The 24282-nt window shown below is 46.4% G+C and overlaps 1 protein-coding gene across 1 annotated transcript in view; it reads right to left on the bottom strand.

The window, feature by feature from the left end:
* Nucleotides 1–24282, bottom strand: part of LOC142664836 (uncharacterized) — a 46030-nt gene that overhangs the window by 17277 nt on the left and 4471 nt on the right. The window contains exons 2-4 of the mRNA XM_075844209.1: nucleotides 13710–13864; nucleotides 10179–10358; nucleotides 9971–10094 (exon numbers count right to left, since the gene is read on the bottom strand). Of these exons, the coding sequence (XP_075700324.1) occupies nucleotides 9971–10094; nucleotides 10179–10358; nucleotides 13710–13832 (427 nt within the window). The 5' untranslated portion in view covers nucleotides 13833–13864. The remainder of the gene's footprint in view (nucleotides 1–9970; nucleotides 10095–10178; nucleotides 10359–13709; nucleotides 13865–24282) is intronic.

Here is a 24282-nt window from a genome sequence, read left to right as displayed (position 1 = left end):
ATAGTACTATACACTGTACTCCTGAATATAATAGTACTATACACTGTGCTCCTGAATATAATAGTACTATACACTGCGCTCCTGAATATAATAGTACTATACACTGCGCTCCTGAATATAATAGCACTATACACTGCGCTCCTGAATATAATAGTACTATACACTGCACTCCTGAATATAATAGTACTATACACTGTACTCCTGAATATAATAGTACTATACACTGCGCTCCTGAATATAATAGCACTATACACTGTACTCCTGAATATAATAGCACTATACACTGTACTCCTGAATATAATAGTACTATACACTGTACTCCTGAATATAATAGTACTATACACTGCGCTCCTGAATATAATAGTACTATACACTGCGCTCCTGAATATAATAGTGCTATACACTGCGCTCCTGAATATAATAGTGCTATACACTGTACTCCTGAATATAATAGTACTATACACTGTACACCTGAATATAATAGTACTATACACTGTAATCCTGAATATAATAGTACTATACACTGTAATCCTGAATATAATAGTATTATACACTGCACTCCTGAATATAATAGTGCTATACACTGTACTCCTGAATATAATAGTACTATACACTGTACTCTTGAATATAATAGTACTATACACTGCGCTCCTGAATATAACAGTACTATACACTGTGCTCCTGAATATACTAGTACTATACACTGTAATCCTGAATATAATAGTGCTATACACTGCACTCCTGAATATAATAGTACTATACACTGCGCTCCTGAATATAATAGTACTATACACTGCGCTCCTGAACATAATAGTACTATACACTGCACTCCTGAATATAATAGTACTATACACTGTACTCCTGAATATAATAGTACTATACACTGCGCTCCTGAATATAATAGTGCTATACACTGTACTCCTGAATATAATAGTACTATACACTGTAATCCTGAATATAATAGTACTATACACTGTAATCCTGAATATAATAGTACTATACACTGTAATCCTGAATATAATAGTGCTATACACTGTACTCCTGAATATAATAGTACTATACACTGTACTCTTGAATATAATAGTACTATACACTGCGCTCCTGAATATAACAGTACTATACACAGTACTCCTGAATATACTAGTACTATACACTGTAATCCTGAATATAATAGTGCTATACACTGTACTCCTGAATAGGACAATGTGCATTATTTCTTATTCCAATGCGAGATTAAAGATCGCATCTTTACTAAAGCAAATGTGTGTGTGCCCAACAAAAGCCAGGTACCTCCTTCTCTTGAAGGTATTAGATGACCTTATACAGTGCATGTAGGGTACCCGATGCGTTGTGGAGACTTTAAGCTCTCCTTGAGATTTAGTTATTGACTGGTCCCTCCATGAACAGTCCAAGCTTTGGGTTGGCTTAGAAGCTCCAATTTGACAGGTTCCTTTAACTGTGATCCCTTGGACTAGCAAAGCGACTTGGACAGTATGTCACAAATCATCACTTCCCTTTATAGCAAACGATTTGGGTGCGTGCATGTAATTCTTCTTCATCTTAACCCCTTCCCGCTCCTGGACGTACTATTAGGTCATGGCAGCTTTATCGTTCGCGCTCCATGACCAAATAGTATGTCTCGTGAGTAACGGCCGTTTCGGCCGTCCTCCCGACACATACAGGAGCTGTGACAGCTGCTGTCTTGTACAGCAGCTGTCACAGCTCCTACAGCGGGGACCGATCGCTGTGTCCCCGCTGATTAACCCCTTAAAAGCCGCGTTCTATCGAGATCGCGGCTTTTTAGGGGTTAAGCTGCCATCGCTGGCCTGCTACACGATAGCGGCCGGCGATGGTGACTATGGCAACCGGACACCAAACAATGGCGTCCGGCTATGCCCTAGTCAGGACCCACTATGCTTGCGGTCAGTGAGTAGCTGACAGTTCTAATACACTGCACTACGCATTTAGTGCAGTGTATTAGAATAGCGATCAGGGCCTCCTGCCCTCAAGTCCCCTAATGGGACAAAGTAATAAAGTTAAAAAAAAGTTGTGTAAAAATAAGAAAATAAAAGTTTTAAAAGTAAAAATCCCCCTTTTTCCCTTATCAGTCCTTTATTATTAATAAAAATATATAAACAAACAAATAAACTATACATAATTGGTATCGCCGCGTCCGTAACGACCTGAACTACAAAATTATTTCATTATTTATCCCGCACGGTGAACGCCGTAAACGAAAATAATAATAAACAGAACCACAATCACAATTGTTTGGTCACTTCACAAACCAAAAAAATGGAATAAAAAGATCAAAAAGTCGCATGTACCTAAAAATGGTACTGATGGAAACTACAGTTCGTTACGCAAAAAATGAGTCCTCGCACGGCTTTATTGATTGAAAAATAAAAAAGTTCTGGCTCTTAGAATAAGGAACACAAAAAGTGAATGATTGTTTACAAAACGTATTTTATTGTGCAAACGCCATAAGACATAAAAAACTATAAACATCTGGTATCACCGTAATCGTATCGCCGCGCAGAATAACGTGAATATGTCATTTATAGCGCACGGTGAACGCTGTAAAAAAAAAAATTGAATAAAAAAACAATAGTAGAATTGCTGTTTTTTAGTCACCACGCCACCTAAAAATAGAATAAAAACTGATCAAAAAGCCGCATGCACCCCAAGAAAACTACAATGGATTTCTCAAGGGGTCTAGTTTCCAAATTTAGGTCACTTTTGGGGGGTTTCCACTGTTTTGGCACCACAAGACCTCTTCAAACCGGACATGGTGCCTAATAAAAAAGAGGCCTCAAAATCCACCAGATGCTCCTTTGCTTCGGAGGCCGGGGCTTCAGTCCATTATCACACTAGGGCCACGTGTGGGATATTTCTCAAAACTGCAAAATCCGGGCAATAAGTATTAAGTTGCGTTTCTCTGGTAAAACCTTTTGTGTTATAGGAAAAAATAGTATAAAAAGGATTTTCTGACAAAAATAAAAATGTACATTTCACCTCTACTTTGCTCTAATTTCCTGTAAAACCCCTTAAGAGTTCATAAACTTTCTAAATGCTGTTGTGAATACTTTGAGGGGTCTAGTTTCTAAAATGGGGTTTTTCATAGGGGTTTCTAATATATAGGCCCCTCAAAGCAACTTCAGAACTGAACTGGAAACTAAAAAACAATAAAAATGAGGCAATACTTCGCTTCTCCTAATGAGCATTGCCCACTCCAAGACGACCCCAGTTTTGACCGTTTGTATAAACGGAGACCCCTATTAGACCGTTTCAGTGCCCGGTTTTCCCAGCATTCACCACCGAGGCGTGTATTTCTATTGATGAGTTCTTGGTAGAATTTAAAGGGAGGGTTCAATTCCACGAGTACCTGCCGGGTAAGAGGGCAAGGTATGGCGTGAAGATGTATAAGCTGTGCGAGAGTGCATCAGGGTATACCTACAGGTTTAGGATATATGAAGGAAAGGCCACCCCCAAACCAGACTGCATCCTGGACTACAATAGGTGCATGGGAGGGGTGGACTTGTCAGATCAAGTCCTGAAGCGCCATGCGGTGAGGTATAAGAAGCTGGCTGGGCACCTCATACAGATGGCATTGTACAACACGTACGTACTACATCGATGTGCAGGCCAGAGGGGAACTTTCCTGGAATTTCAATAGGTGATTATCAAGAACCTAATCTTTAGGGACCAAGAAGGGGGGGCACCCAGTACTTCTGGAAGCGGGGCCACACGCATCGTACCAGGGCGGCAACACTTTCCAGGAGAAGTTCCCCAAACTGGCAAGAAGGGAAAAAGTCAAAAGAGGTGCAAAGTCTGCTATAAGAGGGCGATAAGGGAGGACACAATATATCAATGTGACGCGTGTCCCGAATAACCAGAGCTCTGTATGAAAGAGTGTTTTAAAATTGATCATACATCCCTTGGTTTATAATTTACCCCAATTTTACTTACCCTGATGCCCTCCGCACAGCTTATCACCCCTCGTCTTTCCCCTCTGGGCCCTGCTGTGTGCCCAGGCAGCTGATAACAGCCACATGTAGGGTATTGCCATACACGGGAGAACCCACATTACAGTTTATGGGGTGTAGGTCTCCGGTCAAAATGCTCACTACACCTCTAGATGAATGCCTTAAGGGTGTAGTTTTTAAAACGGGGTCACTTCTCGGGGGTTTCAACTGTACTGGTACCTCAGGGGCTTCTGCATACACATGACTTCGCACTAGAAAATCCCCAGTAGGCCAAATAGTGTTCCTTTCCTTCTGAGCCCTCCCATGGGCCCAAACGGCAGTATTTCACCACAAATGGGGTATTGTGGCACTCAGAACAAATTGCGCAACAGAATGGGGTATTTTGTTTCTTGTGGAAATAAAAAATTTTCAGCCAAAACTACATATTATTTGAAAAAAACTATTTTGTATTAATTCCCAGCCCAATTCAAATAAGTTCTGTGAAAAAACTATGGGGTAAAAATGGTCACAACAGCCATAAATGAATTCCTTGAGGGATGTAGTTTCCAAAATGGGGTCACTTCTGGTGGGTTTCCATTGCTTTGATATCTCTGGGGCTCTGCAAATGCGACACGGAACCCGAAAACCAAACCAGCAAAATCTGCACTTCAAAGACCACACATCGCTCCTTCCCTTCTGAGGCCTCCCATGGGCCCAAACGGCAGTTTATCGCCACAAATGGGGTATTGCTGCACTCAGGAGAAATTGGGCAACAAAATGGGGTATTTTGTTCCCTGTGAAAATAAGAAATTTTGATAAAAAATGACATCTTATTGGAAAAAATGAAATTATTTTCATTTCACAGCCCAATTCAAATATGTGCTGTGAAAAAACTGTGTGGTCAAAATTGTAACAACAACCATATTTGAATTCCTTGAGGGGTGTAGTTTCCAAAATGGGGTCACTTATGGTGGGTTTCCATTGCTTTGATATCTCTGGGGCTCTGCAAATGCGACATGGCACCCGAAAACCAATCCAGCAAAATCTGGACGCCAACAAACACATAGCGCTCCTTTCGTTCTGAGCCCTCTCATGGGCCCAAACGGCGGTTTATCACCACAAATGGGGTATTGCCACACTAAGGACAAATTGGGCAACACAATGGGGTATTTTGTTCCCTGTGAAAATAAGAATTTTTGATCACAAATGACATTTTATTGGAAAAAATGAAATTATTTTCATTTCACAGCCCAATTCAAATACGTGCTGTGAAAAAACTGTGCGGTCAAAATGGTAACAACAACCATAGATTAATTCCTTGAGGGGCGTAGTTTCCAAAATGGGGTCACTATTGGAGGATTCCTACTGTTTTGGCACCTCAACACCTCTTCAAACCTGGCATGCTGCCTAAAATATATTCTAATAAAAAAAAGAGGCCTCAAAATGCACGAGGTGCTTCTTTGCTTCTAGGGCTTGTGTTTTATTCCACGAGCCACTAGAGACACATGTGGGACATTTCTAAAAACTTCAGAATCTGGACAATACATATTTAGTAGTGTTTCTCTGGTAAAACCTTCTGTGTTACAGAAAAAAATTGAATAAAATTGAAATTCAGCAAGAAAAATTAAATTTGCAAATTTCACCTCCACTTTGCTTTAATTTCTGTGAAATGCCTGAAGGGTTAAAAAACTTTCTAAATGCTGTTTTGAAAATGGGGTGTTTTATCAGGGTTTCCAATACAGAGGCCCCTCAAAGCCACTTCAGAACTCAAGAGGTACCTTAAAAAAAAGGCTTTTGAAATTTTCTTAAAAATATGAGAAATTGCTGTTTATGTTCTAAGCCTTGTAACGTCCAAGAAAAATAAAAGAATGTTCAAAAAACGATGCCAATCTAAAGTAGACATATGGGAAATGTGAACTAGTGGCTATTTTGGGTGGTATAACCGTCTGTTTTACAAGCAGATGCATTTAAATTCTGAAAAATGCTATTTTTTCAAAATTTTCTCTCAATTTTGCAATTTTTCACCAATAAACACTGAATATATCGACCAAATTTTACCGCGAACATGAAGCCCAATGTGTCACGAGAAAACAATCTCAGAATCGCTTGGATAGGTTTAAGCATTCCGACGTTATTACCACATAAAGTGAAATATGTCAGATTTGAAAAATGCGCTCTGAGCCTTAAGGCCAAAACAAGGCTGCGTCCTGAAGGGGTTAAACAAGCCTCTTTTCAATGGATGGCCCTCTACCCCTTTTATCTGGAAATCTGGCATTTCCTTCAGGTCTGACCACGTCATTTCGATCACTGTCCAACGTGCCTGCCTTCGCTCTTCTGAGATGATCGGAAAACCTTCATACGAGACATTTCTACGATCGCCCAGGAAATGATTGGAATACCTTCATACGAGACATTTTTACGATGGTCCAGGAAATGATTGGAATACCTTCATACGAGACATTTCTACGATGGTCCAGGAAATTATTGGAATACCTTCATACGAGACATTTCTACGATGGTTCAGGAAATGATCAGAATACCTTCATACGAGACATTTCTACGATCGTCCAGGAAATTATTAGAATACCTTCATACCAGACATTTCTACGATCATCCGGGAAATGATTGGAATACCTTCATACGAGACATTTCTACGATGGTCCAGGAAATGATCGGAATACGAGACATTTCTAAGATGCCCAAAAACTTCATTTGAAAATGCATGTTCTCGGACTCCTTATGAGAAGTTTTGCATCTAGGACACCCTCCCAAAGTAATTTCCATTATAAATTTTTTATCACTAAATTCTGCTATATCCCCTACATTCCACTCTTCTTGGGAAAAAAACAAAAAACTCAACCATATATTCCCTCAGCTGATGGGACAAAATCCTTCACTCTGCCATAAATTCTCACATCCTGCAAAGCTCAAGAGACAAAACTACAAAATGTTATCCCGCTGTTACAGGGTGTCGGTGGTGCTACTTTTACTGTATCCAGCGGTCTCAGATCAATGCTGCCAGGCCTGTGGGGTAATGCCGCACATATGGTGGGAGTGTTCCTCCCCCCCCCATACAGGCTTATAGACTAAAGTGGTGGCGTTGATTGGTAAGAGCATGGGTTTTCCATCTCTAATGATCCGGCAGTTTTACTGCGATCTATAATTCCTTTATGGCTTCTAAGAGTCTTCTCAGATTCCTGTTAATAGCAGCCAGGACTATAATACCCTAAGGAAAAACTCATGCCTCCCAAAAATCATTGAACGCTTCCAGGAAATACTCCAACTATAAAGGATGGGGGAACTAGTGGCAGACTCACAGGCCTCCTCAAAAAAGACAGTTACATGGTGTCCACAATTGTGTTACATTACTAAAAGCAGCAATATTTTACTATCTCACCACAATGCGGAGAGTCACAGCTACACTGCTCATTACTGCTGTATAAAATCCTCCATGCTGCTTCCAGTAAGTGCTCTCTCTCACCCCAGTGCTGGGAGTCACTGCTAGACTGCTCATCACTGCTGTATAATGTCCTCCATGCTGCTTCCAGTAAGTGCTCTCGCTCACCCCAGTGCTGGGAGTCACAGCTACACTGCTGTAGAATATCCTCCATGCTGCTTCCAGTAAGTGTTCTCTCTCACCCCAGTGCTGGGTGTCACCGCTACACTGCTCATCACTGCTTTATAATGTCCTCCATGCTACTTCCAGTAAGTGTTCTCTCTCACCCAATGCTGGGAGTCATAGCTACACTGCTCATCACTACTGTATAATGTCCTCCATTCTGCTTCCAGTAAGTGTTCTCTTTCCCCCCAGTGCTGGGAGTCACAGCTACACTGCTGTAAAATGTCCTCCATGCTGCTTCCAGTAACTCTCTCACCCCAGTGCTGGGAGTCACAGCTAAACTGCTCATCACTGCTGTATCATGTCCTCCATGCTGCTTCCAATAAGTGTTCTCTTTCCCCCCAGTGCTGGGAGTCACAGCTACACTGCTCATCACTGCTGTAAAATGTCCTCCATGCTGCTTCCAGTAACTCTCTCACCCCAGTGCTGGGAGTCACAGCTACACTACTCATCACTGCTGTATAATGTCCTCCATGCTGCTTCCAGTAAGTGCTCTCTCTCACCCCAGTGCTGGGAGTCACAGCTACACTGCTCATCACTGCTGTATAATGTCCTCCATGCTGCTGCCAGTAAGTGCTCTCTCTCACCCCAGTGCTGGGAGTCACAGCTACACTGCTCATTACTGCTGTATAATGTACTACATGCGGATACTTCTCCTAGTAAAGTTTTATCTTCACTAGGTGCTTGAGTCACAGCTATACTATATCCTCCGTGCTGCTTCTGAGGGTGTTGCAACACAGGAGAAATACAACATTCGGGATTTTGTCAATTGCAAAACAGCGGGGGTGGTTTACCTCATTACATGCCCATGCCCCCTTAATTATGTGGGAAAAACGGCGCGACAATTTCGGCGCCGGATAAGGGAGCATGTTGGAGATATTATCCATGCTAGGGACACCCCAATATCTAAGCATGTGCATGCCAAACACCAAGGCCAAGCAGCATGTTTAAAGTTTCAAGCAATTGAACTTATTAGACCCCCCAAAAGAGGAGGTGATTGGGACAACCTTATTCTACGCAAAGAAGCCCAATGGATCCATAGATTGGCATGCATACAACCAGCGGGTTTAAACGAGCAGACTAATTATACTTGTTTTATTTAATATGTTATACTATTCCTCCACCTTAGACGGCCAATATTCACCTTGGGTGGCCTTTTGGTTGGGTGGTATTTTGCATAGTTCACTATGTTTGATATGGCCATATTGGCCCCTTAACATATTTAGAGATCTTGTGCTTAAATATTTCAAATGGGAGGGATTCCGCTATCTCGTCCACCTAATATGTGTTTTTAAACTAAAGAGTTGCTTATTTGAGGCAGTCCACTTGCGGTGGGTAACTGTCCCGCAAGACATATTCACAAACAAATTATCGGCTTGCTCTTACCTTCCTCCTACCTGGCAGTCCGGGCGATACGTCCCTGGCTCCCACTGCGCCTGCGCGTTCGGATTGATGCGGCCGATGATGACCCCTGGCTGTCAGCTGACGGCGGGGGGTCACATGGGCAGGTGTCACGAATCGAGAGGGTGTTGTGATTGGTCAGTTTATGTATCGCCGCCAAAACGAGGGGTGGAGTTTGGGGCTTATAGTAACCTAGCGCCTGTAATGAAGTATGCCGTTGACATCGATACGAGCATCTTCCCGTGACGCACAGCAGAATATCTGCTGTTGAATACCATTATCGCTGGTGATGAGGCCAGAGTGACCAAGATACGGACCCCTGAGGATGAGTATCTGAAACGCGTAGGGTCTTTCATTGTATACTGAATGTCTGCATAGGGGACAGTAGCATTGTTTACACCCAGCGCTAGGAGTTCCGGTGTTTTGTTCACGGACACTGGTGCACTTTGGGGATTGTACTACTGTTGTGCCCAGGTCAAATGCTGTTGTCAGTGAAACATTGTTACAAACACTGAGATATATCTATCATAATGACTCAGTGTTTTCTGTTTAATACGTTTTTAAATTATCACGGTGGGGCTTATTTCACAGTGGTGTGTTACCCCTGTTTTTAAAATGAGTTACTAATAAAAGGTATATTTTACTCAATTGTCATTTCAGTGAACCTTCTAATTTTCTCATATTGTGGGAGCACAATTATATTTATATCAATTTATACAGTGAATTTGTGCTACTGACAGAGCAGCAGTATCTCCCCTTCCCTCTATGTGATGTGCAGGGGGACATCTAGAGTTCAGGGACAAATGACAATTAGAAATAGAGATTACAGCGGGGAAACCTGATAAATGAATTACAGAAGTTATATAATAGACAGAAATAGTTACTCATGTACACACACACACACATAGTAGATTATTCTGTAAAGTCACCTGAAATTACAGGTATTATTTAATGGGTTAAAATAAATATATATATATAGTTTTACCTTGTGATGTGTGTGGCCGGTAGTCCTCCATCATGACCTCCTCGTACAGATCCTTGTGCTCTTCTACATACTCCCACTCCTCTATGGAGAAATAGACAGCGACGTCCTGACACCTTATAGGAACCTGACACACACAATGACACAGTCATTACCCAGACTCCTCCAGTGCTGATACTGTATAATTTCCCAGCATTCCCAGCAGCGTCACCTCTCCAGTCAGCAGCTCAGTCATCTTGTGGAGAAGTTCTAGGATCTTCTGCATATTGTTCTTCTCATGTATCCGGGAGTGAGGAAAGGGCTCTGTGATGGGGGTCCGGCTCCATCCCCCAGACTCATGACTGCTGGGGGCCACACAGTCACCCCATGTCTTCTTCACTATTGTGTATTCCTGTGTATGGAGAGAGAGAGAGAGAGAGAGAGAGAGATAGATACTTAAGAACTTCGTTTGTTTAACAAAGGATAATGGGACACGATGGAAAACTTTATATATTACAGGAAGAAAGAAACTACAACACGAGGGCACAATCTGATATTAATGTGGGGGAAAATCATAAATGTAAACCTGCCCGGTGTAATCCTAGATCTATCCTCAGAGATATAAGAAGGAATTGATATAAAAGTCAACTAGATGGACCAGGTGAAGTCATCTTCTATGTTTCTATATAGATGTCAGACTAGTGGTAGAAATCCTCATCTCCAGGACAGACTCCGGCCATGTGATTCTCCTCCTGCCGTCATCTTCTATGTTTCTATATAGATGTCAGACTAGTGGTAGAAATCCTCGTCTCCAGGACAGACTCCGGCCATGTGATTCTCCTGGTTCCTGCCGTCATCTTCTATGTTTCGATATAGAGGTCAGACTAGTGGTAGAAATCCTCGTCTCCAGGACAGACTCCGGCCATGTGATTCTCCTCCTGCCGTCATCTTCTATGTTTCTATATAGATGTCAGACTAGTGGTAGAAATCCTCATCTCCAGGACAGACTCCAGCCATGTGATTCTCCTGCCGTCATCTTCTATGTTTCTATATAGAGGTCAGACTAGTGGTAGAAATCCTCGTCTCCAGGACAGACTCCGGCCATGTGATTCTCCTCCTGCCGTCATCTTCTATGTTTCTATATAGATGTCAGACTAGTGGTAGAAATCCTCGTCTCCAGGACAGACTCCGGCCATGTGATTCTCCTCTTGCCGTCATCTTCTATGTTTCTATATAGATGTCAGACTAGTGGTAGAAATCGTCATCTCCAGGACAGACTCCGGCCATGTAATTCTCCTCCTGCCGTCATCTTCTATGTTTCTATATAGATGTCAGACTAGTGGTAGAAATCCTCGTCTCCAGGACAGACTCCGGCCATGTGATTCTCCTGGTTCCTGCCGTCATCTTCTATGTTTCTATATAGATGTCAGACTAGTGGTAGAAATCCTCGTCTCCAGGACAGACTCCGGCCATGTGATTCTCCTGGTTCCTGCCGTCATCTTCTATGTTTCTATATAGAGGTCAGACTAGTGGTAGAAATCCTCGTCTCCAGGACAGACTCCGGCCATGTGATTCTCCTCTTGCCGTCATCTTCTATGTTTCTATATAGATGTCAGACTAGTGGTAGAAATCGTCATCTCCAGGACAGACTCCGGCCATGTAATTCTCCTCCTGCCGTCATCTTCTATGTTTCTATATAGAGGTCAGACTAGTGGTAGAAATCCTCGTCTCCAGGACAGACTCCGGCCATGTGATTCTCCTCCTGCCGTCATCTTCTATGTTTCTATATAGATGTCAGACTAGTGGTAGAAATCCTCGTCTCCAGGACAGACTCCGGCCATGTGATTCTCCTCTTGCCGTCATCTTCTATGTTTCTATATAGATGTCAGACTAGTGGTAGAAATCGTCATCTCCAGGACAGACTCCGGCCATGTAATTCTCCTCCTGCCGTCATCTTCTATGTTTCTATATAGATGTCAGACTAGTGGTAGAAATTCTCATCTCCAGGACAGACTCCGGCCATGTGATTCTCCTCCCGCCGTCATCTTCTATGTATCTATATAGATGTCAGACTAGTGGTAGAAATCCTCATCTCCAGGACAGACTCCGGCCATGTGATTCTCCTCCTGCCGTCATCTTCTATGTTTCTATATAGATGTCAGACTAGTGGTAGAAATCCTCATCTCCAGGACAGACTCCGGCCATGTGATTCTCCTCCTGCCGTCATCTTCTATGTTTCTATATAGATGTCAGACTAGTGGTAGAAATCCTCGTCTCCAGGACAGACTCCGGCCATGTGATTCTCCTGGTTCCTGCCATCATCTTCTATGTTTCTATATAGAGGTCAGACTAGTGGTAGAAATCCTCGTCTCCAGGACAGACTCCGGCCATGTGATTCTCCTCCTGCCGTCATCTTCTATGTTTCTATATAGATGTCAGACTAGTGGTAGAAATCCTCATCTCCAGGACAGACTCCGGCCATGTGATTCTCCTCCTGCCGTCATCTTCTATGTTTCTATATAGATGTCAGACTAGTGGTAGAAATCCTCGTCTCCAGGACAGACTCCGGCCATGTGATTCTCCTGGTTCCTGCCGTCATCTTCTATGTTTCTATATAGATGTCAGACTAGTGGTAGAAATCCTCGTCTCCAGGACAGACTCCGGCCATGTGATTCTCCTGGTTCCTGCCATCATCTTCTATGTTTCTATATAGAGGTCAGACTAGTGGTAGAAATCCTCGTCTCCAGGACAGACTCCGGCCATGTGATTCTCCTCCTGCCGTCATCTTCTATGTTTCTATATAGATGTCAGACTAGTGGTAGAAATCCTCGTCTCCAGGACAGACTCCGGCCATGTGATTCTCCTCCTGCCGTCATCTTCTATGTTTCTATATAGATGTCAGACTAGTGGTAGAAATCCTCATCTCCAGGACAGACTCCAGCCATGTGATTCTCCTGGTTCCTGCCGTCATCTTCTATGTTTCTATATAGTAGGTCAGACTAGTGGTAGAAATCCTCATCTCCAGGACAGACTCCGGCCATGTGATTCTTCTCCTGCCATCATCTTCTATGTTTCTATATAGAGTTCAGACTAGAGGTAGAAATCCTCATCTCCAGGACAGACTCCGGCCATGTGATTCTTCTCCTGCCATCATCTTCTATGTTTCTATATAGAGTTCAGACTAGAGGTAGAAATCCTCATCTCCAGGACAGACTCCGGCCATGTGATTCTCCTGGTTCCTGCCGTCATCTTCTATGTTTCTATATAGATGTCAGACTAGTGGTAGAAATCCACATCTCCAGGACAGACTCCGGCCATGTGATTCTCCTCCTGCAGTCATCTTCTATGTTTCTATATATATGTCAGACTAGTGGTAGAAATCCTCCTCTCCAGGACAGACTTCCGGCCATGTGATTCTCCTCCTGCCGTCATCTTCTATGTTTCTATATAGAGGTCAGACTAGTGGTAGAAATCCTCCTCTCCAGGACAGACTCTGACCATGTGATTCTCCTGGTTCCTCTGGTCCTTCTCCTCCTGGTCCCGGTGGTCCTTCTCATCCTGGTTACAACGTGACTACTTACTATTCTCATTACTCTACATTACTATCACCATGACACATAACTGACCATATTGCTTGCTGATCTTCACTTCTTCCCGTCACTTGGAAGGTCTCGTAGATGGTATACAGGACACCGGCTTCTTCCTCTTATGTGTGACTTGTTACATAATACAATAAAGAACATAGAAATATAGAAACGTTTACCTCTCCGCTCAGAAGGTAGATGATCTCCAGGGTGAAGTTTAATATTCTTGTGGTCATCTCATTGCTGTCCTTGTCCATCGTTGGTGGGTCATTCAGGAGAAGGAACATTCTGGATGAGAACATGGATCCACTGGTGGTTGTAGTACTGCAGGCGACTTTATGAGAAGAGGAGAAAATCATACAGGGGACGTCAGAAACCGGTTCTCCGAGCCTCCACCACATGGAATAAAGGGACATGACCAGCACCGACAATTATCTACTAGATATATCATAAATGTCTGATTGATGAGAGGTATGGGTCCCAGAGGGGTGACCCGTACCCATGTGGGCGAGGGGGACCCGTACCCATGTGGGCGAGGGGGCTGCTGGTGACTGGTCCAGGCAGAGAATTAATAAAGAGGGTGTGATGGCGCATTATGTGTGGTTTATTGTGAGCCCTCAGTAGAGAGGAATGATTCTGTAATCGGGTACCACAGTTTGTGTCTACGGCCTATGGACAATCAGAAAAGTCAGAGGTGAAGTCCACAAGACATAAAGTGTCCTCATTGTCCAGTCTCCACAGGGGGTCATCAGGAGACACCACAGTTACATTCAGCTCAGGTCCAGACCAGCAAACAAGGCAGATCCAATTATCTTCCCCATTGTATTCTCATCCCGGCTATGGCAATACACATGATAGCACAAAGGACCACATCTCGCATACAGACAGTAGAGACACAAACTAAAGTCATTATAATGATGGTGACTAGAAACTGCCAAGATGTTCCTCCCCCTGAGTGGATATAAGGGATTGTCCTGGGGAGGATGGAGATCTTCTGGATTTAGACCTTCAGGAGAGCTGAAGCTGAGGCCGGCGCTCTGAAGATGTTCCTGTGATCACCTGATCTTGTGGACTGTGTGTTGTTCCTGCATTGAACGCGAGTTGTTCTGTCAACATTGGATACAATAAACCCTGTTGGAGTTGCCCCGTCGTCACTGGCTCTGTTGATCGTGCATTAACCACACGAACCCCATGATAGAGGTGGTCACACATGTACGACTCGTTCTATTCACTTCTACTGGTGTAAGGGAAACAGATGAGCGCGGCCCCCTCTACATTCATTCTTCTCCTGGATGCAGCGACCACCACATCAGGCAGGTCAGGGGACCCCTCTTCTCTACATAGGTGGGGTTCCCAAAGGAGAGACCCGTATCTATCAGACATTTATGGAATATCCTGTTAAAGGGACACTCCGGCCTAAACTAAACTCTCCAATGTGCTTCATTCTGGTTTTCCATGTGTCCATCCCTCACCTTTTATCTCTATATATCAGACTGGGGCGGTTGCTTAGCAGCAGTGTGGATCGGGCTCGGTGACACGCTTTCTGTACTTGAGTCTATGGAGATCTATGTGTCACCCATCAGCAGAAACTTATATGTCCATTCCAAAAATAAGTCCCTGGAACATGGAAAACAGCGACAATTGTGCGGGTGGGGGATGGAACGGGCTCTAGGTATCCTGCTGCTGTGTGTCGCTGAGGCCCAACTATGGCTGCTGGTGGTGGGCTATGTGACCCGACCCATCTATTAGTGGCTCATACAGGTGTAGCTAGGCGTTAACAGGGGGGTGATACAGATCTGAAAGGGTCCCAACCCAGTATAATGACCCCTTAGTGGCCCCCACACAGTATAATGACCCCTTAGTGGCCCCCACACAGTATAATGCCCCCATAGCTGCCTCCACACAGTATAATGACCCCTTAGTGGCCCCCACACAGTGTAATGCCCCTATAGCTGCCCCCACACAGTATAAATTACCCCCACAAAGTATAATGCCCCTATATCTGCCCCACATAGTATAATGCCCCTATATCTGCCCCACATAGTATAATGCCCATGCATAATGCCGTCCTACACAATATAACGCCCGTAAAGCTGCAACCGCAAAGTATAAGGCCCATAAATGCCCCCACATAGTAAACAACCCCTTAGTGTCCACCACACCGTAAAAAATGCCCCCCTAGCTGCCCCCACACAGTATAATGTCCCTATAGTGCCTCCCCACACAGTATAATACCCCTATAGCTGTGCCGCACAGTATAATGTCCCTATAGCGTCTCCCCAAACAGTATAATGACCCGTTAGTGGCCCCCACACAGTATAATGACCCCTTAGTGGCCCCCACACAGTATAAAGACCCTATAGTGCCCCCACAAAGTATAATGACCCTATAGTGCCCCCACAGTGTAATGCCCCTATAGCTGCCCCCACACAGTAGAATGTCCCTATAATGCCTCCCCACACAGCATAATGCCCCTATAGTGCCTCCTCACACAGTATAATACCCCTATAGCTGTGCCGCACAGTATAATGCCCTTATAGCGTCTCCCCACACAGTATAATGCCCCTATAGCACCTCCCCACACCGTATAATGTCCATATAGTGCCTCCCCACACAGCATAATACCCCCACAGTATAATGCCTTTATAGCGTCTCCCCACACAGTATAATGCCCCTATAGCGCCTCCCCACAGTATAATGCCCCTATAGCACCTCACCACACTGTATGTCCCTATAGCGCCTCTCCACACTGTATAATGGCCCTATAGTGCCTCCCCACTGTATAATGGCCCTATAGTGCCTCCCACACAGTATAATGTCCCTATAGTGTCCCCCACAGTATAATGCCCCTATACTGCCTCCCCACACTGTATAATGCCCCTATACTGCCTCCCCACATTGTATAATGCCCCTATACTGCCTCCCCACACTGTATAATGCCCCTATAGCGCCTCCCCAAACAGTATAATGCTCTTATAGTGCCTACCCACACGGTATAATGTCCCTATACTGCCTCCCCACAACGTATAATGCCCCTTTAGTGCCTCCACACACCGTATAATGCCTCCCCCCACATTATAATGACCCCTTAGTGGCTCACAAACCATATAATGTCCCTATAGTGCCTCTCCACACAGTATAATGTCCCTATAATGCCTCTCCACACAGTATAATGCCCCTATAGCGTCTCTCCACACAGTATAATGCCCCTATAGCGTCTCCCCACACAGTACAATGCCCCTATGGCGCCTCCCACACAGTACAATGCCCCTATAGCGCCTCCCACACAGTATAATGCCCCCATAGCTGCCTCCACACAGTATAATGTCCCCATAGCTGCCTCCACACAGTATAATGTCCCCATAGCTGCCTCCACACAGTATAATGTCCCCATAGCTGCCTCCACACAGTATAATGTCCCCATAGCTGCCTCCACACAGTATAATGTCCCCATAGCTGCCCCCACACAGTATAATGTCCAGATAATGCCTCCCCACACAGTATAATGCCCCCATAGCTGCCCCCACACAGTATAATGTCCCCATAGCTGCCCCCACACAGTATAATGTCCCCATAGCTGCCCACAGACAGAATAATGCCCCCATAGCTGCCCCCACACAGTATAATGTCCCCTAAGCTGCCACCACACAGTATAATGTCCCCATAGCTGCCTCCACACAGTATAATGCTCCCATAGCTGCCTCCACACAGTATAATGTCCCCATAGCTGCCTCCACACAGTATAATGTCCCCATAGCTGCCTCCACACAGTATAATGTCTCCATAGCTGCCTCCACACAGTATAATGTCCCCATAGCTTCCCCCACACAGTATAATGTCCCCATAGCTGCCTCCACACAGTATAATGTCCCCATAGCTGCCTCCACACAGTATAATGTCCCCATAGCTGCCCCCACACAGTATAATGTCCCCATAACTGCCTCCACACAGTATAATGCCCCCATAGCTGCCCCCACACAGTATAATGCCCCCATAGCTGCCCCCACACAGTATAATGCCCCCATAGCTGCCTCCACACAGTATAATGTCCCCATAGCTGCCCCCACACAGTATAATGTCCCCATAGCTGCTTCCACACAGTATAATGCCCCCATAGCTGCCTCCACACAGTATAATGCCCCCATAGCTGCCTCCACACAGTATAATGTCCCCATAGCTGCCTCCACACAGTATAATGTCCCCATAGCTGCCTCCACACAGTATAATGTCCCCATAGCTGCCTCCACACAGTATAATGTCCCATAGCTGCCCCCACACAGTATAATGTCCTCATAGCTGCCTCCACACAGTATAATGTCCCCATAGCTGCTTCCACACAGTATAATGTCCCCACAGCTGCCTCCACACAGTATAATGCCCCCATAGCTGCCTCCACACAGTATAATGTCCCCATAGCTGCCCCCACACAGTATAATGTCCCCATAGCTGCTTCCACACAGTATAACGCCCCCATAGCTGCCTCCACACAGTATAATGTCCCCACAGCTGCCTCCACACAGTATAATGTCCCCATAGCTGCCTCCACACAGTATAATGCCCCCATAGCTGCCTCCACACAGTATAATGTCCCCATAGCTGCCTCCACACAGTATAATGTCCCCATAGCTGCCTCCACACAGTATAATGTCCCCATAGCTGCCCCCACACAGTATATTGTCCTCATAGCTGCCTCCACACAGTATAATGTCCCCATAGCTGCTTCCACACAGTATAATGTCCCCACAGCTGCCTCCACACAGTATAATGTCCCCACAGCTGCCTCCACACAGTATAATGCCCCCATAGCTGCCTCCACACAGTATAATGTCCCCATAGCTGCCCCCACACAGTATAATGCCCCCATAGATGCCCCCACACAGTATAATGCCCCCATAGATGCCTCCACACAGTATAATGCCCCCATAGCTGCCTCCACACAGTATAATGCCCCCATAGCTGCCTCCACACAGTATAATGCCCCCATAGCTGCCCCCACACAGTATAATGTCCCCATAGCTGCCTCCACACAGTATAATGCCCTCATAGCTGCCTCCACACAGTATAATGTCTCCATAGCTGCCCCCACACAGTATAATGCCCCCATAGCTGCCTCCACACAGTATAATGTCCCCATAGCTGCCTCCACACAGTATAATGCCCTCATAGCTGCCTCCACACAGTATAATGCCCTCATAGCTGCCTCCACACAGTATAATGTCCCCATAGCTGCCTCCACACAGTATAATGTCTCCATAGCTGCCTCCACACAGTATAATGTCCCCATAGCTTCCCCCACACAGTATAAAGCCCCTATAACTGCCTTCACACAGTATAAAGCCCCTATAACTGCCTCCACACAGTATAATGTCCTCATAGCTGCCTCCACACCGTATAATGCCCCCATAGCTGCCTCCACACAGTATAATGTCCCCATAGCTGCCTCCACACAGTATAATGTCCCCATAGCTGCCTCCACACAGTATAATGTCCCCATAGCTGCCTCCACACAGTATAATGTCCCCATAGCTGCCCCCACAGTATAATGCCCCCATAGCTGCCTCCACACAGTATAATGCCCCCATAGCTGCCTCCACACAGTATAATGTCCCCATAGCTGCCCCCACACAGTATAATGCCCCATAGCTGCCCCCACACAGTATAATGTCCCCATAGCTGCCTCCACACAGTATAATGCCCCTATAGCGTCTCCCCACACAGTATAATGCCCCTATAGCGCCTCCCACACAGTATAATGCCCTTATAACTTCCCCCACACTGCATAATGTCCCTATAGCACCCCCCACACAGTATAAGGCGCCTATAGTGCCCCACACAGTATAATACCCCCATAGCTGCCTCCACACAGTATAATGTCCCCATAGCTGCCTCCACACAGTATAATGTCCCCATAGCTGCCTCCACACAGTATAATGTTCCCATAGCTGCCTCCACACAGTATAATGTCCCCATAGCTGCCCCCACACAGTATAATGTCCAGATAATGCCTCCCCACACAGTATAATGCCCCCATAGCTGGCCCCACACAGTATAATGTCCCCATAGCTGCCCCCACACAGTATAATGTCCCCATAGCTGCCTCCACACAGTATGTCCCCATAGCTGCCTCCACACAGTATAATGTCCCCATAGCTGCCTCCACACAGTATAATGTCCCCATAGCTGCCTCCACACAGTATAATGTCCCCATAGCTGCCCCCACACAGTATATTGTCCTCATAGCTGCCTCCACACAGTATAATGTCCCCATAGCTGCTTCCACACAGTATAATGTCCCCACAGCTGCCTCCACACAGTATAATGCCCCCATAGCTGCCCCCACACAGTATAATGCCCCCATAGATGCCCCCACACAGTATAATGCCCCCATAGATGCCTCCACACAGTATAATGCCCCCATAGATGCCTCCACACAGTATAATGCCCCCATAGCTGCCTCCACACAGTATAATACCCCCATAGCTGCCCGCACACAGTATAAAACCCCCATAGCTGCCCGCACACAGTATAATGTCCCCATAGCTGCCCGCACACAGTATAATGTCTCCATAGCTGCCTCCACACAGTATAATACCCCCATAGCTGCCTCCACACAGTATAATGTCCCCCATAGCTGCCTCCACACAGTATAAAGCCCCTATAACTGCCTCCACACAGTATAATGCCCCATAACTGCCTCCACACAGTATAATGCCCCATAACTGCCTCCACACAGTATAATGCCCCATAGCTGCCTCCACACAGTATAATGCCCCCATAGCTGCCCCCACACAGCCCCAATTGTGCCTAATAAAAATAATAATATACATACTCGCCTATGCCCGTTCCCACGATGGGTGGAGGAGATTCTCTGCTCCTCTGGTCTGCGTAGTGTGTGGCTCAGTGCAGACAGGCGTCAGCTCCTTGCTCCAGCATTGAAGTCAACTGTATCTGCACACTGAGGACACAGATTGATGTCCTGGATTCGACTCTGTCAGTGGCTGGCGACTCCCCGGAGGTCTTCACACGACCCCCAGGGGGTTACGACTCACAGTTTAGGAAATCATGATGTTTAAGAATAAAGTGCAGCCTCCCTGTCTGTATACTTATGGTTTTTCATAGAGAGTGATAATCAGTGTCCCTCAGCATGAAGAAATGGTATGGTCTGTAGCTGGTCATGTGATGTTGTGCTGAAGCATCATGGGATTGATAAAGCAGAGAGGAAGAGAAAGCCGGGGAAATCTCAGAATCAGGATGGAGACTTTTATAAAGAACAGACAAGGCAGAAGATCAAATCCAGTATATATAGAAGACGTGTAGAGAGAGGTATACAGCCGGGTGGGGGGTGCAGACATGGAAAGTTGTGTTACCACTGGAGGTCTCCTCTAATATGTTATACATGTGACGGAAATACCTCTTTATATCATGTAACACGTGTCACGGGCAGCCTCTCTCCTCACATATAACACGTCACCCTCTCTCCTCATATATAACACGTCACCGGCAGCCTCTCTCCTCACATAAAACACGTCACCGGCAGCCTCTCTCCTCACATATAACACGTGTCATGTCACCGGCAGCCTCTCTCCTCACATATAACCGGCAGCCTCTCTCCTCACATATAACATGTCACCGGCAGCCTCTCTCCTCACATATAACACGTCACCGGCAGCCTCTCTCCTCACATATAACACGTGTCATGTCACAGGCAGCCTCTCTCCTCACATATAACATGTCACCGGCAGCCTCTCTCCTCACATATAACATGTCACCGGCAGCCTCTCTCCTCACAAATAACATGTCACCGGCAGCCTCTCTCCTCACATATAACACGTGTCATGTCACCGGCAGCCTCTCTCCTCACAAATAACATGTCACCGGCAGCCTCTCTCCTCACATATAACACGTGTCATGTCACCGGCAGCCTCTCTCCTCACATATAACACGTCACCCTCTCTCCTCACATATAACACGTCACCGGCAGCCTCTCTCCTCACACATAACACGTCACCGGCAGCCTCTCTCCTCACACATAACACGTCACCGGCAGCCTCTCTCCTCACACATAACACGTCACCGGCAGCCTCTCTCCTCACACATAACACGTCACCGGCAGCCTCTCTCCTCACACATAACACGTCACCGGCAGCCTCTCTCCTCACACATAACACGTCACCGGCAGCCTCTCTCCTCACATGTAACACGTCACCGGCAGCCTCTCTCCTCACATATAACACGTCACCGGCAGCCTCTCTCCTCACACATAACACGTCACCGGCAGCCTCTCTCCTCACACATAACACGTCACCGGCAGCCTCTCTCCTCACACATAACACGTCACCGGCAGCCTCTCTCCTCACATATAACACGTCACCGGCAGCCTCTCTCCTCACATATAACACGTCACCGGCAGCCTCTCTCCTCACATATAACACGTCACCGGCAGCCTCTCTCCTCACATATAACACGTGTCATGTCACCGGCAGCCTCTCTCCTCACATATAACATGTCACCGGCAGCCTCTCTCCTCACATATAACATGTCACCGGCAGCCTCTCTCCTGACAAATAACATGTCACCGGCAGCCTCTCCTCACATATAACACGTCACCGGCAGCCTCTCTCCTCACATATAACACGTGTCATGTCACCGGCAGCCTCTCTCCTCACATATAACACGTGTCATGTCACCGGCAGCCTCTCTCCTCACATATAACATGTCACCGGCAGCCTCTCTCCTCACATATAACACGTCACCGGCAGCCTCTCTCCTTACATATAACACGTCACCGGCAGCCTCTCTCCTTACATATAACACGTCACCGGCAGCCTCTCTCCTCACATATAACATGTCACCGGTCACCTCTCTCCTCACATATAACACGTCACCGGCAGCCTCTCTCCTCACATATAACACGTCACCGGCAGCCTCTCTCCTCACATATAACACGTCACCGGCAGCCTCTCTCCTCACATATAACACGTCACCGGCAGCCTCTCTCCTCACATATAACACGTCACCGGCAGCCTCTCTCCTCACATATAACACGTCACCGGCAGCCTCTCTCCTCACATTTAACACGTCACCGGCAGCCTCTCTCCTCACATATAACATGTAACGCGCAGCCTCTCTCCTCACATGTAACACGTGTCATGTCACCGGCAGCCTCTCTCCTCACATATAACATGTCACCGGCAGCCTCTCTCCTCACATATAACACGTGTCATGTCACCGGCAGCCTCTCTCCTCACATATAACATGTCACCGGCAGCCTCTCTCCTCACATATAACACGTGTCATGTCACCGGCAGCCTCTCTCCTCACATATAACACGTCACCGGCAGCCTCTCTCCTCACATATAACACGCGTCACCGGCAGCCTCTCTCCTCACATATAACACGCGTCACCGGCAGCCTCTCTCCTCACATATAACATGTCACCGGCAGCCTCTCTCCTCACATATAACACGTCACCGGCAGCCTCTCTCCTCACATATAACACGTCACCGGCAGCCTCTCTCCTCACATATAACACGTCACCGGCAGCCTCTCTCCTCACATATAACACGTCACCGGCAGCCTCTCTCCTCACATATAACACGTCACCGGCAGCCTCTCTCCTCACATATAACACGTCACCGGCAGCCTCTCTCCTCACATATAACACGTCACCGGCAGCCTCTCTCCTCACATATAACACGTCACCGGCAGCCTCTCTCCTCACATATAACACGTCACCGGCAGCCTCTCTCCTCACATGTAACACGTCACCGGCAGCCTCTCTCCTCACATGTAACACGTCACCGGCAGCCTCTCTCCTCACATGTAACACGTCACCGGCAGCCTCTCTCCTCACATGTAACACGTCACCGGCAGCCTCTCTCCTCACATGTAACACGTCACCGGCAGCCTCTCTCCTCACATGTAACACGTCACCGGCAGCCTCTCTCCTCACATGTAACACGTCACCGGCAGCCTCTCTCCTCACATGTAACACGTCACCGGCAGCCTCTCTCCTCAAATGTAACACGTCACCGGCAGCTTCTCTCCTCACATGTAACACGTCACCGGCAGCCTCTCTCCTCACATATAACACGTCACCGGCAGCCTCTCTCCTCACATATAACACGTCACCGGCAGCCTCTCTCCTCACATATAACACGTCACCGGCAGCCTCTCTCCTCACATATAACACGTTACCCTCTCTCCTCATATATAACACGTCACCGGCAGCCTCTCTCCTCACATATAACACGTCACCGGCAGCCTCTCTCCTCACATATAACACGTCACCGGCAGCCTCTCTCCTCACATATAACACGTCACCGGCAGCCTCTCTCCTCACATATAACACGTGTCATGTCACCGGCAGCTTCTCTCCTCACATATAACATGTCACCGGCAGCCTCTCTCCTCACATATAACACGTGTCATGTCACCGGCAGCCTCTCTCCTCACATAACACGTCACCGCCTCTCTCCTCACATATAACACGTCACCGGCAGCCTCTCTCCTCACATATAACACGTCACCGGCAGCCTCTCTCCTCACATATAACACGTCACCGGCAGCCTCTCTCCTCACACATAACACGTCACCGGCAGCCTCTCTCCTCACAAATAACACGTCACCGGCAGCCTCTCTCCTCACATATAACACGTCACCGGCAGCCTCTCTCCTCACATATAACACGTCACCGGCAGCCTCTCTCCTCACATATAACACGTCACCCTCTCTCCTCATATATAACATGTC

Source organism: Rhinoderma darwinii, chromosome 1 (genome assembly GCF_050947455.1).
Source record: "Rhinoderma darwinii isolate aRhiDar2 chromosome 1, aRhiDar2.hap1, whole genome shotgun sequence".
In the NCBI taxonomy this organism is placed as follows: Eukaryota; Metazoa; Chordata; class Amphibia; order Anura; family Rhinodermatidae; genus Rhinoderma; species Rhinoderma darwinii.
Note: the sequence above shows the minus strand (reverse complement) of the source record. Positions and strands in the feature narration are given on the sequence as shown.